The sequence below is a fragment of the Berghia stephanieae genome, chromosome 2, assembly GCF_034508935.2.
Source record: "Berghia stephanieae isolate SIO BIC M18660-M18661 chromosome 2, UCSD_Bste_1.3, whole genome shotgun sequence".
Taxonomy (NCBI): domain Eukaryota; kingdom Metazoa; phylum Mollusca; class Gastropoda; order Nudibranchia; family Aeolidiidae; genus Berghia; species Berghia stephanieae.
The window spans coordinates 49,607,012-49,625,130 of record NC_088361.1 but is presented as its reverse complement, the minus strand read 5'-3'; the positions used below and the strand labels follow the sequence as shown (position 1 = coordinate 49,625,130).

Genomic DNA, 18,119 nt, shown 5'->3' with positions numbered 1-18,119 from the left:
ACATGATTAAAAAAAACTGGATGACAACAGATAAATTAAAGTTGAATGATGAAAAGACTGAAATTGTCGTTATAGGTCATTGTAATATTACAAATTCTATTGGAAATATCAAGTGTAACATAAATGGCTCGATTGTGCAAAATTCACCCCCTGTTAAAAATCTCGGAATCTTTATGGATGAGAAAATTACATTAGACCGGCACCCAAAAATATTTCTCAGTGCCTAAATTTCCAACTTAAACAGAATTGGTAAAATTAGAAATTACATAAATACAGATGTGACAAAAACCTTGATTACATCATTGGTTCTTTCAAAACTTGACTTTTGTAACTCTTTCTTTTTGAACCTCACCAGGCTGCAAAGAATTCAAAACAATGCTGCAAGATTAGTCCCGAAGCGCAGCCAAGTAAATAAAAATATAATTTACAGTACCTGGGTCATCCTGACATAAGTCCACTTGGAGGTGGCGGGTTACATATACACAATATTTTGGTGGCCAAGTTTCAGTTCAGATTGATTTTTTCTCCAGAACCTTCAGAATCAGATTTTTTAAAACAATTTTAGAGGCAAATCAGTGGGCAAGGAGGTATATACTGTGTCTACTATCCCTCTATATCTGTTTTCCAACTTGCTTTCTGTCTTTGTCTTTGAATGAGATTGCTTGGTTTTGTCCTGGCCCTGGATGGGAGGGAAGCGGTCAACTGTATAGTTAGTTTTGGGAGATGATATTTTTTTCCTTGTAAATCATCTCTCCGTTATGCACTGTATTATTTTTCATTTTACATATGTATGATTTATAAACAATTAAGTGTGTTCCTCGTGGCGGGGACCTGTGCTTGTGTCTCGATGAGACATTTAGGTGATCTCAATCTAAATACACTGATAGTGTGCTCTTGAAATTTACATCTGTTCCCTATTTGAACCAATTCCCCTTTGTCTTCCTTATTCTTGGATGCTTTAATTGTAATTCGATAACTTTTTACTATCCCATTTTCTTCCTTTTTACCGGCGCTGATATAACCTAAATGTGTTGCAAGCGCTGTGAAACCCTTAAAAACAAAACATAAGTGACATAAATTGATATGAATGATATCATGGTAAAACTGTGCATTTTTCGGTTAATGTCGATTTTCATTTTGATTATTAAGATGTTGTCTGGACTGGTTTTCTTTTTCTCTCAATCATCTGGATATATCGCATTATACACTGAAGATTGCCCATATTAACTCTGTTGTCAGATTTGTCATGGACAGTGTGACCACCACAAACCTCAAGGCAAAGCTAGAAGAGCCAATCCAGCCTGCCTACGATGACCCTCAGTCTGCCAAAGAAAACGATGTCCCAGACAGTGCTTCCATCGTAACTGCCACTACACGACACTCGTCCGTCCACACAAACTCTCTTCTGCCAAGCTACAACATGTGGGCTGATCTGGACCAGGTAATGTCATCATTTTTGGATTTGTCAAAGCTAATTTTATCCATCAATTATATCAATGCACATGTTTTATAACAATGCACATGTTTTGTAACAATGCTTTTAGCACTTCTTCAGAGCTGCCAACTATACACCAAAAAGATGTATTGTTACGCTTTTTCTATCAAATCACGCGTTTATGCTTTTTTTGTTCCACATTATGCCTTCTTGTCATCATCAAGCCAGAATGAATTACAGTACAAAGGGGCTGGCTGACTTTTAAAAATCATATTAGATTGATTTATCTAACAGGATTTTTGACGTGTAATACTATTATCAATGTTTGCTGAGCTAACGATGGTAAAAGAAAATTTCAGATAATTTTGGGAAAGACGATTTACAAGTGATATGTGTTTAAGAATAATGCCTTTGTTTTGCACAATTACACCTTATCCTTTTGAAGGCTTCCAAACTACACCTTGTTTAAGACAAAATTACACCTTTTCTTCAGTTGGCGTTGGCAGTTCTGCATATGAAGCTTGTGTTTTATAACATTGTATTTAACACAGATAATTCCAGGCTCAAATCAGTTTTCAAATGATATGAAATTCCATTTATTTATATCCTAGGAGAAATTTGTGTTTAGGGACATCTTCACCCAGGATCCATCTCGATCCCTTTGCGTAGTACTTTGCCACCTGAGCTATCAGGACACCCCCCCCCCCCTCCCCTCACATCATAAAGAGCGTGGAGCATATCAAATCTTTGAGAATACATCATAAAAAATTTATATGTTTTTAAATTTGTTATAATTTACAATAAGGAAGGTCATATTAATAATAATAATAATGAAATTTATTTATATTGCGCCCGGTCCTCCGTACAATGAAGCCCTAGGCGCATAACAACATTATCTATCCATTCAAAATCCATTATACATAGGTATAGTACTCTTATTCTCTTGTGTTGCTTTAAAAAAAAAAATCCCCAAAGAAGTCCTATGGAGCCGGAGTTTATCCCAGTTTCTATAGCGTGAAATGGACAATAGAAATTTTGCTTGCTATCCTTTGGATAGGATGCTAGTCTATCACAAAGTACTTTCCACCAGATCTAAGAGACCCAGCTACCCAAATCACTGCTGGGTGCACAGGGGGGGGGGGGGGGGGGGGTCAGAAAAAAATCTCGACTGCACCCGGGATCGATCTCAGTCCCTTTGCGTGCGAAGTGAGTTCTCTACCAACTGAGCTATTGGGACCCCCTGTGTTGCTTTCAACTGAATAAGATAAGACTGAAGCCCAAAAATTCCCGCTTACAATTAAAAAAAATAATTTTAATGCATCAATTCATTTTTGTTTGCTATTTGAAACTTGTTGATATAGTTTCACAACCAAAAATTTTCACGACACATGACAGTAATGCTGCAAATACCCATCCAATTTCAGGTCACACGCCTTCAAGAAGTATATGGATCTGACGACAACGACGCTCAGAGAGCCGATGCGATTTGTTTTTCCTCGGATCGCAGCATTTATCTGTACGGCTTCAGTATCTACGGGCCGAAGATGGACGGGGAAGGGAAGTACAAGGTGGACACTATTCTCACCAGGAAGAAAAAGGACATCATAATGGAAAGTATTCAAATCAAAGGGGCCGGAGTCATCCTGCCCGTCATGTTCGAAAGGCCTGTGAAAATAGACAGTAAAACCCCCTATACCTTGGAAGTTTACATCACCGGGCCAGCCTCTCACATGGGCATTAACGGCCAGGCAAGAGTTGGTCACGGCGATGTCACAATCTCCTTCTCCAACGCCTCTAAGAAAATCAAGTGTAACAGAAGTAACGTGGACGAGGGTCAGATACCTCGGCTGTACTTTCTTCCTCGAAACAAGAAGTAATGGAGCGATGATGAAAATATAACACGTGACTTGTCATATCGGTATGGTAACATGTCGTGGTGAATCCGATGCTGGAGATGGAATTTAGAGTCAAAATGCTCTGATTTAATAAAGTTTAAAAAATAATTAATTAAAAAATCTTTAGCATTTATATAGCGCAATAAACACTAAATATGTTCAAAGAGCTTTACAAGGGGTCCCTAGCCAAAAGCAACACTTAAAACATGTAGGACGAGACACAACACCTGTTAGGTGATATTACAATTTTTTTTTCTGTTAACACCCAAGTGCTCATTTTGCACCCAAGTAAGGTGAGAGAACATGGCTAAAGAGCATTTTCCAAGGACTCAACTATGTGCTGCTCAGAGCTAGGCTCAAATTCAGGACCTTCCGATCCAGTGGCAAGTGTTATACCACAAGGTCACATAGCCACACTCCATTAGATAAGATATTTGCAGTTTAAGAAACTATAGTCAGTCTCTTCCAATATTGATATCAATCAAAAGGTTGTTGATTTATATTTCCATACTAAAGTAAGCCAAGTAAAATTTGCAAAATACATCAACACTCCCTTTCTTATGTCAATGATGCTTTTTTTTTCTTCACCATTTCAGTATACCTTATGGGTTGTTATAGGAAAATTGTTATTTAAATATATCTACAATGGTTACGTAGGATTTTCATATTGTAAAAGAGGTGGGTGTTTGTAGATAAATCCATCAGTTTTTCAAAAGTAAAGGACCAGTTTTAAACAAGTTTTCCTGAATCAACAACCCAGAAATTCAACGTCAAGCCAACTTCCCGTATTCGGATATACCCAGTTGCCCGATCCACCCAGTCATACTACCGTAGTGATACACAGTGGGTTAAATATAGAAACGCCATTGCATATTTGTGAAGGATGTTGTGTAAATTCCATGTAAATCGTTGCAGTGATAATATGTTGTATCAATATTGCCAAAACTAATTTGTTCAGTCGATTTAAACAAGTTTCCAGGATGATTTGAATCGAGAAGGAAATTGATTTGGATCTGCGATTTTCGAGTAACTTTGTATAATCCTATCAACTGTATAAACTATCATCCATGCCCCTTCTCCCCCGATTTCTCCATGTCCTCACAATAGTTCAGTGCTGATCGATAAAATTTTTCATCCTTTTTCACTTTTTTTAACGATCAGTTTAATTATATATATATATGCCTTTGTATTTGATATTAGTCACTATGGCATTTATTGATAATACTGGTAACCCTAGGTCAGTGCACCACTTATTTTATTCTGCCATTGTTTTAAAAAACACAGTATATGCAATGGTGACCAAATAGCACATACTGTGTTCTTCAATAAAACAGCTGTGTTCATGCAGTTGAAATGCGTTTTTTGTATCATCAGTTGTAACTCTTTCACATGTCCCCAAAGTTGAAAACATATCGTCAGTGGTGCATAATTTTGAACAACAATAAACATAACGGCTTTTAAAGATAATAAATTTCTTAAATTGATACGTTTCAGGCTTAAAATCAGTATTTAGCGAACAACAAAAACAATTTAAATGATAATATTTCTCATAAAATCAGTAATATTGTTTACATTCCACCATGGCTTATCCTGACTAGACATGTATATATTTTTAGATTTGACAGAAAATGCTGTTGTTTTTATTGTTTGTGTTGTTGGCAGAAGAAGTGTTTTGAGTCTGAAACATTTGAAACATTCTGTGCTAAGTATATTGGGTTTTTTTTAACCCTCTCCTCACCAGCCATTTTCATAATTTTTCCCCAAAACATCACACCCACCCAACACAAAAACAGACATATCTTACTCAAACAGAAAAGCAACAAGCACATTCTATACATAATATTGTTCAACAATATGAACCCTTTTACAGAATGTCAAGTTGTTATAGCTATAGCAAGAAGAACTGAAATCTGGATGAGAAAAGTGACGATTGCATCGTAACAAATGTGACGATTTTCAAATAGGTGGTAAGGAGAGGGTTAAAGCTGTTTGAAAGTTCAATTCTTTCAACAGTTCACAGCTTCTATCAGCTTAGCATTCACTTTGACTTGGAATTACCCAGTCTATTATTGTGGGTGGAATTTTCCAAGGACAAACATCCTGGTATCCAAAAAAGTAGTCCTTCAGAGGCAACAAGGCCATGGAGCCGGATTTTATTCCAGTTTCTATAGCATGAAATGGACAATAGCAATACTCTTTGGATATGATGCTAGTCTATTGCAAAATACTTTCCACCAGGTCTAACAGACCCAACTATCCAATGACTGCTGGGTGGGCAAGGGGGGGGGGGGGGGGGGGGGTAGAAGAAAAAAAAATAAAATTTACCTGGAATCAATCCTGGTCTCGTGTTGTGAAGTGAATGTTCTACCAACTGAGCTATTGGTACCCTTTTTAAATTGATATGTATGTTTTTTTTCCTTCTTCTTTTGGGACGGGTGAAGATGGAGAGTAATTTGTTGTATATAATGATGCAATGCACCCCATTCTACAGCACATTCAATGTTTGTGTTCTACCATCGTTTGACAGAACTCTTTTCTCTCATTTTGGCCAAAAGTCATACTTTTTAATGCAGTGCTATAGGGATAAGTGGGCTATCCCATTATTTTACAACACATATATGTATCCACTTTTGTGGGGGGGGGGGGGGGGGGGTGTTTGCAGTAACTGCGTGTTCAAGGCATTGTACATAGACCTGGAAGGTACTGGGTTCGAGCGCCGCTTTGGGGCCTTTTGTGTGTTTTTTTTCCTTGGGCAAGATTATTAATCATCAATTTGCTCACTTTGCACAACTTGGGTGATTCCTGTTGACATCAGACGTTTGTTTGATGGATTATCTATGTATATTCCTTCATGGAATGCCTTCAACGACGGCATCTCACAAGAAAAATTGGCGTACAAGTATACTTGTCAAAACTTTTACATAATGCCAGATTTGTCCACTGAAATGATTCCAACAACTTAATAAACCTGGCCTTAATGGGGGGGAGGGGGAATTGTTTTGCTAGTGTAGGGCAGTGTTTATGATGAAACGTTATTTTAGATAGAATGATGCACCCATTCTTTTTATATAAATGGGACCAAAGAACGCTGCTCAAACTTGAGATCTGGGTTGGGTTCCGACTTCCCATAGTGGGCAGGGAGGTACTTGCTATGTCTTCTATCCCCCTATATCTGTTTTCCAACTTGCTTTCTGTTTTTGTCTTGGTATGAGATTACTTGGTTTTGTCCTAGCCCTGGTGGGATGCCCTTGCTGAGAGGGAAACAGTCAAATGTATAGTTATAGTTTTGGGAGATGATATTTTTTTCCTTGTAAATCAACTCTCTGTTATGTACTGTTAATTCTTTTCATTTTTAACATATGATTTGTAAACATTTGAGTGTATTCCCCTTAGTGGCATCTTATACTGGTGTCTTGGTGAAACTTTTAAGTGATCTCAAACTAAGAATACTGATAGTTTGCTCTTGAAATCTACATCTGTATCCTATTCCTCGTCTTACTTTTTCTCATGTGCTTTGAATTGTAAATCTATAATTTTTTAACTATCCTATTTTCTTCTTTTTTACTGGCGATGAAATGACCTAAATGCATTGCAAGCACTGTATTACCCTTAATAACAAAACCATAAAAACTCTATTAATATATGTGGCCTCCCCGGCCCCTCGTGTAATGTGGTATTATATAGGGGGCAAGTTGATAAAGATAACTTAAGTTTAAAAGTGAAAATGACCAGAATGAGGAGATTAATTTTTTTCTCAGGTTTATGAAACAACTCTGTCTTTCCTTATAAAAGACATTTTTTTAAAATTCACATTTTAAGTTAAATAATAATCAAGTTCAGCATAATTCACTTTGAAGAATTGGGTTGATTCTGAGATAGTACCTTTTTCAGATGATTGGTCACATATTCATTTACATTTTTACTTTGGACTCTAGAAACTGAAGATGCAGCAAATTTCCGTGGAGCCATAGTCACGCGACATTTTATTGACCAAGTAAATGTAGAAATAAACCTTTGATTGACTTTATTGTTGGAAGTAAAAGTTTTATTTCTAAAGTGTCTTTAGCAAAAGCTTTTCAATAATCGGACCAAAACGAACCAATCTGATCACATTTAGCACTCTTATTTCTGTTGTTGTTGTTGTTCATGCAATTCTACAAGATGCACAGCTTATTTCGGTTTTCAACATTGAATGGTAAATCTGATGGTCTGGATAATAATATTTTGGTACGGTGTACTTTAACATTCAGTGATCTTGCAAGCAGTGGTGGTAATGATGAGACCTATGCTCAGTTTGTCGAGGGACTCAGAATTTGGACAGTGACAACTAGCAAAGTATAATTTGTTCTTATTATATGTATTTATTTGCTGATGGGGGGGGGGGGGGGGGGGGTTGAAATATTTAATTGCTGTTCATATCCTATTTTGTTTGATGTAATATTGAATCTGGTTAAGATATTTCTTTATGTATTGATGGAATTACAGGTAAAAGAATCAAGAGTTGAGTATGTCATTTTTCAAAACAGTTTTTAACTCTTTCAGCACCAGTGGCCGCCTGTGTAATCCAATCCTTTCTACAAAAGTACCATAAATTGAACCAATGGTATCATGTCTTTCACCAGAACATTCAATTGGCCCTAGGGGGGGTATTTTAATTGAGGTTTTGCGCCGAATTCGAATGTCGCTTTGTCTTAGCTTGTCATTCTCATACTGCCTCAATCAGGTGTCAGCCATTTTATGATGGAAATGCGAATATAGCCTTAGCGCTGAAAGAGTTAAAAGTTTTTGGTTTTCTCAGAATTTCAATAAATTTAGATTTTTTTGTCTTGCACGAAGACTTATTTATAATGTCACTTGGGATTGGCTGTAGAATTATTTTGCCATTTATTCACTGCGGCTCGACTATCATTTGAAGCATTTAGATTGTGATTGTGTGTGTTTAACCAGTAAACTATTACACTCTGGAATAAACTCGTATTTAAACATTTGGCCAGAAAACTCGTTTTTCAAATATTGATCGATTTAAATGACACGATGGATATTTCTGGTCAAATTTTTAAATACACGAGTTTTTCCTGAATGCGTCAGTTACCAGAAATAACGATGCCTTACTCATGACACCCTCTATGGTTTGCAGTGTCATTGTAGTTTGAATTTCACTGATGCTACCGCGTTTTTTCTAGTCATGTGGACCATGCATGGTGTACGATTTTACTGCTGCGCATCAAACGTGCCTTCTTCCTCGACCATTATTTATACCACAGATTTTTATAAAACCCCTAAAGGTGGAAGTTTGATTTAACTCTGACCTATCACGATATTTTCTGGGTTTTTTTTCACTAATAGAGCATTATCAGTGATGCTTCTATGTCATTGTATTTCCTTTTTATTATATTTTAGTTGCTTAATTATTTTCAAAAATTCATTAGTCTATGGCAAGACCCAATGTAAATTTCCACAAGTGGATAAAGTTAATCTTATCTTATCTTATCTTAAGTCGATGTTCAGCGATTTGGGCCTCCCAGATGTCACAGTCCTCAAATTGCAAGTTGTATTTATCACTATTACAACACTTTTGGTGAAAACAGTAAGATATCATGTTGTTTTAAAGTTAGATTAAAACTCCCACCTTTATAGGGCGGAGAACAACAAAATTATTGAATTTATTTCCCAAACCATTCTGAGTTTGATTAAACACTTATAATTAGCTTTCGTAGTAGTTAGCTGGTTACTCATTGTACATTATTCATTCCAGTTTCTTGATATTTAAGAGACACTTTTTAATGTTAAGTTGAATAGAACTGACTTCCATTGTTGTTATATACAAATCATTGTAATTCTCAATCACTGCTTTGTTACCAGATTTTACTTCACAAAGAAACAGGTTGATCTTGTTGAACATTCCTTTATACGTCTTTGTCAAAATGCCAGCCTTGATAATGATAATATTCCCTTCCATTTTCCTTAACCTTTGCATTCTTATTTTTGACTTTATCATCATCGGGTATTTCAATTCTATGTTGTGGCATATAAGATGTTCTGCCTTTCATCAAGCTCCCTCCTTTACATTAATTACTTATCAATTTTATGATATAAATATTGTATGTATTGCCAATTTCATTTTCTTTCCACTTTTTTGAAGAAGCAAAATTTATGATATTGTCAGTTGTTACTATTAGTTGACCTGCCTAGTACTACGAAAAATTCGTAGAATTACGAATTTTTGGCACCAGCTGCAGAACTTCATTGGCCTCTTTAGCTCAATAAATGTTGTCGAAAAGGAAAGTTTAGTTCCTCAGAACCTATATTCAGGACTTTGGAGCATTTTTGGATCATGCTGAGGGCAGATTATTTATTTCTAAAGCTGTTTAAAGTGACTTTTGCTTTTTTTCCTTGGAAATTACGAATTTTTGAAATATCAAGTGGGCAGCTCTGCTATTAGTCATAGTAATAATATATAGGATGATGGTTTGAAACAAGTACGAGATGAATCTTCTCTTGGGTCACTTGACAAAGATGCTAAAAGAATGGTGGACTTTTTCAAAGAGTTTTCATACTAAGGATGTAAGGATTTTAGTGTTAGCCACGTGTTAATTTAAAAAGAAATGTTTTTGTCTCCAATATGACTTAAATTTTTGTTTCTTTTATGTTGTATGGGAGCGTGTGTCGGTGTGTGACTATGTGTATGTGTTTGAGTGTGTGTGAGTGTGTCATTTTCAAGCAAGAATTCTTTGGTCCCGCCATGTATAAATATTTTCTAGTAGATTTTCAGATGATATATAATATGATGATAAAGATGATATTTGATTTGATGCTTGTCGTGTATAATCTGTTATGTTTATTTATGTTGGTTTCCATTATCTCTCTATTGATGACTATATTTCATATATACATACTCATACATGTTTTTTTCTTTACTTTTCTTTTCAATTTGGTCTTTGTACTTACAAGTCAACACGTATAGAATATATATTGTTTTCTTTGTTAACACCAGGGTAATAGATTATGTATGTATTTTAACTTTTGTTTTCATTATTCTTAAAATATAATTGGCATTGACACAGAGGGTGTGCGGAATCTTGGGATATAGAAATGAAAGCAAATATAAAATAAAAATAAAATTCCCTTTATTCATTCCATAGGGGAGATTGTCTCTAGGTCTATTCCAAGGGAAGACTGGAATAACCCAGGCATCAGCCGCAGTGCAGCGCCGAAATTTGAGCCAAGTGACTTGCTCACAGCGCAGCGGCAGGTGATCGAACTTGGTACTTTCCGGGTACGAAGCAAAGACCATACCGTTGAGCCATGCCATTTGATTGTGTGTCTTTTCCTCAATTTGTTTCATGCATTGTGATGTAAACATTTTAACACTTTCTTGTTGTTGTCGAATTGAATAACAGGATTCGTGTGTTGCAAGTTGGAGGTGGAGTGATTGTGCGAGTCTTTATGTTCTATATGGTACCTCGTATCCATCCATATATTGGTGTGGGGTAATGTGGTTTTTCCATATGCCCTGACTGGGATCATTTGCTGAAAGAGAGGCAGTCAGACGTGAGGTTGTTTTATGAATGCTTGGTGATGGTGGTTATATATTAGATGAAATGAATATTGTAAAATACTTTGTGTGTGTATGTGTGTCTGTATGTGAAAGAGAGAGAGAGAGAGAGAGAGAGAGAGAGAGAGAGAGAGAGAGAGAGAGAGAGAGAGAGAGAGAGAGAGAGAGAGAGAGAGAGAGAGAGAGAGAGAAAGAGAGAGAGAGAGAGAGAGAGAGAGAGAGAGAGAGAGAGGGCATATCTTGTTACCCAGTGCAGGCGTGCTAAATTTAAATTGAATTAATCAAAATTTTGAGCTGAAGCCGATGTAAAGCAATCAAACATACCAATTTTCCCCACCCTGTACATCAGAGCTGTTATTATTTCAAGTGATGATTTGTGATTACTGTTACTGTGTATAGATAATACTTATTCTATCATTAACATTTTATTATTGTTTTGAAAATGTTTTGATGTCAAAGTCATCAACCTGATCCATATTAGAAAAGATAGTTTATTATTATAAAATAGAAAGATTAGATAACAGTCTTGTACTTATCATTGATATGTTAATATATTTAAGTTATTTGGAGGAGACGTGTGCAAATAGTTAGTGTCTTATTCCTTGCCCAATTCAGTTTGGTCGTCATAGTTGTGTTAGGTGAACATTGATATCATCAGTTTTACAAAGAAATAAGTTTCATTATCCAGGAATTGATTTTGTTTGGTTTCCAATGTTTTTCCTTGATGTTTTTCCAAGTTCCTGTGATGTGATCTGCCTACTTACCTACTTGAATTGATTAATAAAAGTCAATAGTTTTCAGGTACAAGACAAGGGGTGGGATTCTTCATCGATCAGTGGGAATTCTGCAAAAATCATTTATTGATCTCGGATATCATATGCAGAACTGCCGTTTTTGTCTCTCTAGTTAAGTCGGATTTTTTTCATCTGACATTGTATCCAATGGCAAAATTTCCTTTGAAAGTGGTCTTATTGGTCTTGGGGAATTCCCAAACCTGAAATGAGTTATATTCTTACTCAAGTCCACAATTCTTATTTTTCTAAAACATAGGTAGTGTTAGTGTTTCCCCCTTTTGGCAGAAATATTTTTCGTGGTTTCAGTCAGACTTGGTCATTTTTCACTGTAAGATAGAGTCATATGTTGTGTATAATATTATTATGGTCCATATGCATAGAGGCCAACTATCCCGATAAAATCGGGACTGTCCCGATTTAGCAATCTGGAGAAAGAGAAAAACAAATATTGGACTGTTTATATGTAAGGAAATGGCCCTGGCTTGTCTCAGGATTATGAATTTATGTCTAGCAAATCTAAATAAGGAACAGACAAATAGAGAGAATATCTCCTAATCCTCCCATAGTGGGCAGGGAGGTACATACTGTGTCTTCTATCCCCCTATATCTGTTTTCCAACTTGCTCTCTGTCTTTGTCTTGGAATGAGATTACTTGGTTTTGTCCTGGCCCTGGCCGGATACCCTGGCTTGGAGAGAAACAGTCAAATGTGTTAGTTTTGGGAGATGATATTTTTTTCCTTGTAAATCATCTCTCTGTTATGTACTGTATTATTTTCCCTTTTACATATATATGATTTGTAAACAATTGAGGGTGTTCCTCTTGGCGGGAACCTGTGCTTGTGTCTGGATGAGACATTTAGGTATCTCAAACTAAGTACACTGATAGTATGCTCTTGGAATCTACATCTGTTCCCTATTTGAACTAATTCCCCTTTGTCTTGCTCATTCTTGGGTGCTTTAATTGTAATTCTAGACGTTTTGATTATCCCATTTTCTTCTTCTTTACTGGCGCTGATATGACCTAAATGTATTGCAAGCGCTGTAAAATCTTTAAAAACAAATATCTCCAAATCTAGATTGTATTTGTTAATAGTCTTATGGGTCATAACGGTAGTCCCGTTTTAGCTTTTTGTAAAGTTGGCCACTATGCATTTGATGGCCATGTCATCACCAGCATTGATTTCCAATGTCACAATCAACAGTTGTCATTATATATTTATCTTAATTTATTCACTTATCTTTCCTTATTTAGTTTTTTTTTTTTTCTTCTTTTTTTATTCCATTGCATGTTTAAAGTATTTTCTCTGGGTATTTGGGAATTGATATTACAGTCCAAGCCGGTTTATTGGGACGGCTCAGTTGCCGACAAATCGTCCCAATTAAGTGGCAGTCGTGAAATTGAGAACGGATTTACCATAGTCCACTCTGTATTTATACAGACTCGTGTCTGGCAATGCAACTTCTAATGAAAGATCCCTTTGTATGTCAGTTATTGTAAAAAAATTTATCAGGCAGTGATATTTCACATTTTAATGAAAATTAAAAACGACACCTTAATCTACCTCTAACAATGAGAGCCAAATCTAACTGCCCACAACAATTAATGAATTTGCCACTGATAACGGTTGCATAAGTAAGCAACAGATCAAGAATGCATTGTCTACACATTTGTCTCATTGAATAATCAAACCATTTGATGATGATGATGATGATGACAGCCTCGAACAAAGCCATCACTCATTACCCATCGCACCAATGGCATTTGTACTTAGCATCATGGCCATGGACCCATGACCAGTATTGGAACAATGACAGTCGACGATAGACATGAACAGAGGATACAGGTAAATTCTATTGTTCACGCCGCTGTGATGCACCCTACGACCGCTTACCCGATTGACCGTTCCGTTAGACTTTGCATTTTAGGAACCATAGGTTTGAATGATTGTAGACAATGAAAAAGTTCTTTAATGGGGACGGTCATTGTCAAAGTTAATCCCTGTTAAGCAGCGGGCCTTCCCAATTAAGCAGCTGGGAATTGGAAAGGATATGCATTTTTATATAGAAAAAGATTCAGTTCCCAGGGAATCGTCCCAATAAAGCGGCATCCTCCCCAATACCGGCTTGGACTCTATTTTTTGTTTGTATCTACTTAATTTTTTCCCCTTTCTATCTGTCATTGGATTGGTAATGTTTTTACTGGATGAGATTGGGATTGATTTCATACAAGTTATTGATAGTTGTTTGGGTACCAATAATATTGTATACCAGATAAACAAAAACAAAACAGGACTGCCCATTTTCTGGTTTAAGCCGAAAAAATTGCTTTTTGAAATCGTCTGGCGATCAGTTTTTTTCTTGTTGTTTTGTTTGTTTATTAATTTTTTTTTTTTGGCTCAGGACTTGATTGTCGGTTTCTTTTTTTTCTTTTTTTAATATGAGATGGATTTATTAGTTCTTCAAAGACACCAGTTAACAGGGGGATGTATATCCTTTTTTATGATTTAAGTGTGATTTCATTTGATCGAGAGACACTTTTCACGGAAACTCTTCATATGGTCTGTCCGCGAAAAAAAATTCAGGTTTTTAATGTTTTGTTTTTTTGTTTTTGGCAAAGGACATCCCTGAAAACTGTCATATACCAGATAAAGATGTTTGTGTTTGAAGTATAGGGTATAGTACTGTTTACACCAGAAAAAGATAGTTGTTTGTGTTTGAAGTATAGGGTATAGTATTGTTTACACCAGATAAAAATAGTTGTTTGAAAATCAAGGTATAGTATTGTAATACCTGATAAAAACATATTATTTGAAAACAGGGTTTAGTACTTTCGTATATTAGATAAAGATAGTTCTTTGAAACATAGGGTATAGTACTGTCGTATATTAGATAAAGATAGTTGTTTGATATATAGGGTATAGTACTGTCATGTATTATATAAAGATAGTTGTTTTGAAATATGGGGTATAGTACTGTCGTCAGATGAAAATAGTTGTTAGTAACATTGGGAATAGTACTGTCGTATATTAACAAAGCTACGCAAACTATACGTTTTGACAATACAAAAAAAAAAAAAAAATTGTTGTCTTGTTTTATATTGTTTTATTTTTTTTTTCTCTGTCTATTAAAATGAAAATCGTATCTTGTAAAAATCAACAACAGTCTTGTTTATTTATTTTATAAAGGGATAGAGAAACAAAAATGAATATTAACAAAAAACGTGAGCTTTATATAGCGCGATATCCACTAAACGTGCTCAAAGCGCTTTACAAAGAGTCCCTGACCCAGCAATACGTAACGTGTAGAATGAGCCATGACGCCTATTAGGCGATATTACAATTATATTTTGGACAGATACAACGCTGTTAACGGACATGTACTATGTACTCATTTTACATCTGTGTACGGTATGAGAAAAGAGCCTGATCTAAGGACTCAACTATGCACCGAGCAAGGCTCGAATCAAGGACCTTTCCCATCCGAAAGCGAGTGTCATACCATTGATGCTGGTGTCTGGGTGAGACTTTTAGGTAATCTCAAACTAAATACACTGTTAGTGTGCTCTTGGAATCTACTTCTGTTCTCAATTGAATCATTTCTCCTTGTCTTACTTTTTCCTCAAGTCCTTTTATTTGTACATCTAGAATGTTTTATTATCCAATTTCCTGGGTGGGGTTCGTGACCTCCCATAGTGGGCAGGGGGTGCATACTGTGTCTTCTATCCCCGTATATCTGTTTTCCAACATGCTTTCTGTCTTTGTCTTGGAATGAGATTACTTGGTTTTGTCCTGGCCCTGGCCGGAGTCTTGGCTGGGAGGGAAACAGTCAAATGTATAGTTATTGTTTTGGGAGATGATATTTTTTTCCTTGTAAATCATCTCTCTGTTATGTATTATTATATTTGTTATTTTAAATGTATAATGTAAGCATTTGAGTGTGTTCCTCTTTGTTGGATTTTGTGCTTGTGTCTGGATGAGACTTATAGGTGATCTCAAACTAAATACATTGGTGGTATGCTCTTGGAATCTACATCTGATCCCTATTTGTTCCCAGTTCCCCTTTGTCTTACTTTCTCTTGGCTGCTTTAATTGTAATTCTAGAACTTTTTACTATTCCATTTTCTTCCTTTTTACTGGCGCTGATATAACCTAAATGTGTTGTAAGCGCCGTAAAAACCTTAAAAACAAAAACAAAAACTATCCAATTTTCTTCCTTTTTACTGGCGCTGATATGGCCTAAATGTGTTGCAAGCGCCGTAAAACCCTTAAAAGCAGAAGCAAGCAATAACGCTTTACTGAGATAATGTCATGTCTAGACCAACTTGTTGCTCTTTGCTTGGGATCCCCTTTAAAGAGCTTTGACCACAATTATTGGATATTGCCCTGTGGGAAAGCTCGCTTGATTAACATCCTTTTTTTTCTGGCTCTGGCGTGTCATAAAAATGTTGTAGGCGCCATGAAACTCCTAAAGAAAAATAAAAGCAACCTGGATTCGAACTGTTCCTTTTTCCAATTTTAAAAAAAAAATTTAATATGAGCTTTTATATAGAGCAATATCCACTAAATGTGCCCAAAGCGCTTTACAAAAGGTCCCTGATCAACAGCAACACGTGACATAAAGAACGAGATATGACGCCTGTTAGGCCATAATATTTTTTTTTCCGACAATTACTTTATTGGTCACCTTGCTCCCTCTCCTCCCTCATAATACACACAGAAAGCAAATTAAAAAAAAAAAATTAAAAAAAAAAATAAAAAAAAAAAAACCCAACTCAACGCATCGGATTGAAAATAAAATGCGAAAAAAGACCATCATTTGATTTATCAGAAACATTTATTGTCGACAGATTGGCATGTTTTGTTTTATTGCACTGTACAATTTGGCTGGGCTGCCGTTGCACTGCCAAAATACCACATTTTTCATTTTGGCCAGATTTCTTAAAATCTTCAAATATCCCTTAAATAAGACAATCCACAACCTGCTAAAATTTCTTATACTTGGTATTATTCAGTTAAGATCTTTTGACAAGTTGAATATCGTCTTAGTCTTATTCGTGATTATCAATATTTTCAATGATGATGATGATGACGATAATGATGAGGATAATAATAATGAAGAAAGTAATAGTAGTAGTAGTAGTAATAATAATAATAATAATAATAATAATAATAATAATAATAATAATAATAATAATAATAATAATAATAATAATAATAATAATAATAATAATAATGATGATGAAGACGACGACGATGATGAGGATGATGAAGATGACGGTGACGATAATGATAATTATAATCGATAATAATCTAGCTAAAATTAAAAACAGAAATATTTTGCCAGTAATCGGCAGTTTGATGGACTTGTTCCGATTCAAAGGAAAAGAAAGACAAAATACATAATAATAATAATAATAATAATAATAATAATAATAATAATAATAATAATAATAATAATAATAATAATAATAATAATAATAATAATAATAATAATAATAATAATAATAATATTATTGTAATTCTCGTTTGGGCCGTAATACAGTAAGTAAGTAGTACAATGGACATTCAATGAATGCATGACAATGGTAAGACCTACTATACTCCGAATACATTAAAAAATAAAATAGCTAGAAAGTCGTCTATTAAATATCGACAGATTATAATGACCCTCATTAACAAAAAGAAAGAAAGAAAATGAAACAAACAAACAAAAAAAAAGACCTCTCAACCCAGGGGCTTTTAGAGGTCCGAGGTTTGAGTTGTTTTTTTTTGTTTGTTTTTTTTTTGTGTTGATTTTTAAATTAAATTTTTTTTTGTTTTGTTGTTTTTTTTTTGTTTTTGGAAAGGTGAAGGTCATTTCAATCGGTCCATATTTGGAGGTTACGTTTTTTACTGGTTTTGTTTTGCAAATAAAAATAAAATAAAATAACATAAATAATAATAATTAAAAAAAATAAAAAATTTTTAAAGTATAAAAGTGTTGCATTCCAAGTAGGTCAGTGTGGCGTGTAAACAACGTATAAAATCAATCCCTGTTTAAATTCATAATAAATAACTCTCGTCAATGGCTTCATCTGGTATACACGATAAATGTAAATATTATTATATTAGATGCGAGGCTGTGTCGTGAGGGTTTTAAAAAAAATCTTTTGTAACATCCGACATACACAGTCATCGATAGATACTTTGGAAAGTATTTTGGGAAAAAATGGGCAATACCCTAACAAAACAAAGCAAAGAGCAAGAACCGAAAAAAAAAATAAAAAAAAAAAAAAAAAAGAGAGAGAGAGAGAGAGAGAGAGAGAGAGAGAGAGAGAGAGAGAGAGAGAGAGATAAATAGAGAGATAGATAAAGAGCTCTCTCTCTCTCTCTCTCTCTCTCTCTCTCTCTCTCGTTTTGTTTTGTTTTATTTGTTGTGTGCCGAATGTTACATAATAATAA

At 35.1% G+C, this 18,119-nt stretch overlaps 1 protein-coding gene across 1 annotated transcript in view; it reads left to right on the top strand.

Annotated features, from left to right (window-relative positions):
* Positions 1-4,688, top strand: part of LOC144965079 (BTB/POZ domain-containing protein 6-B-like) — a 30,145-nt gene extending 25,457 nt beyond the window's left edge. Inside the window, exons 7-8 of the mRNA XM_078899993.1 lie at positions 1,240-1,441; positions 2,860-4,688. Coding sequence (XP_078756119.1) covers positions 1,240-1,441; positions 2,860-3,312 — 655 coding nt within the window. The 3' untranslated portion in view covers positions 3,313-4,688. The remainder of the gene's footprint in view (positions 1-1,239; positions 1,442-2,859) is intronic.
* Positions 4,689-18,119: the final 13,431 nt, after the last annotated feature.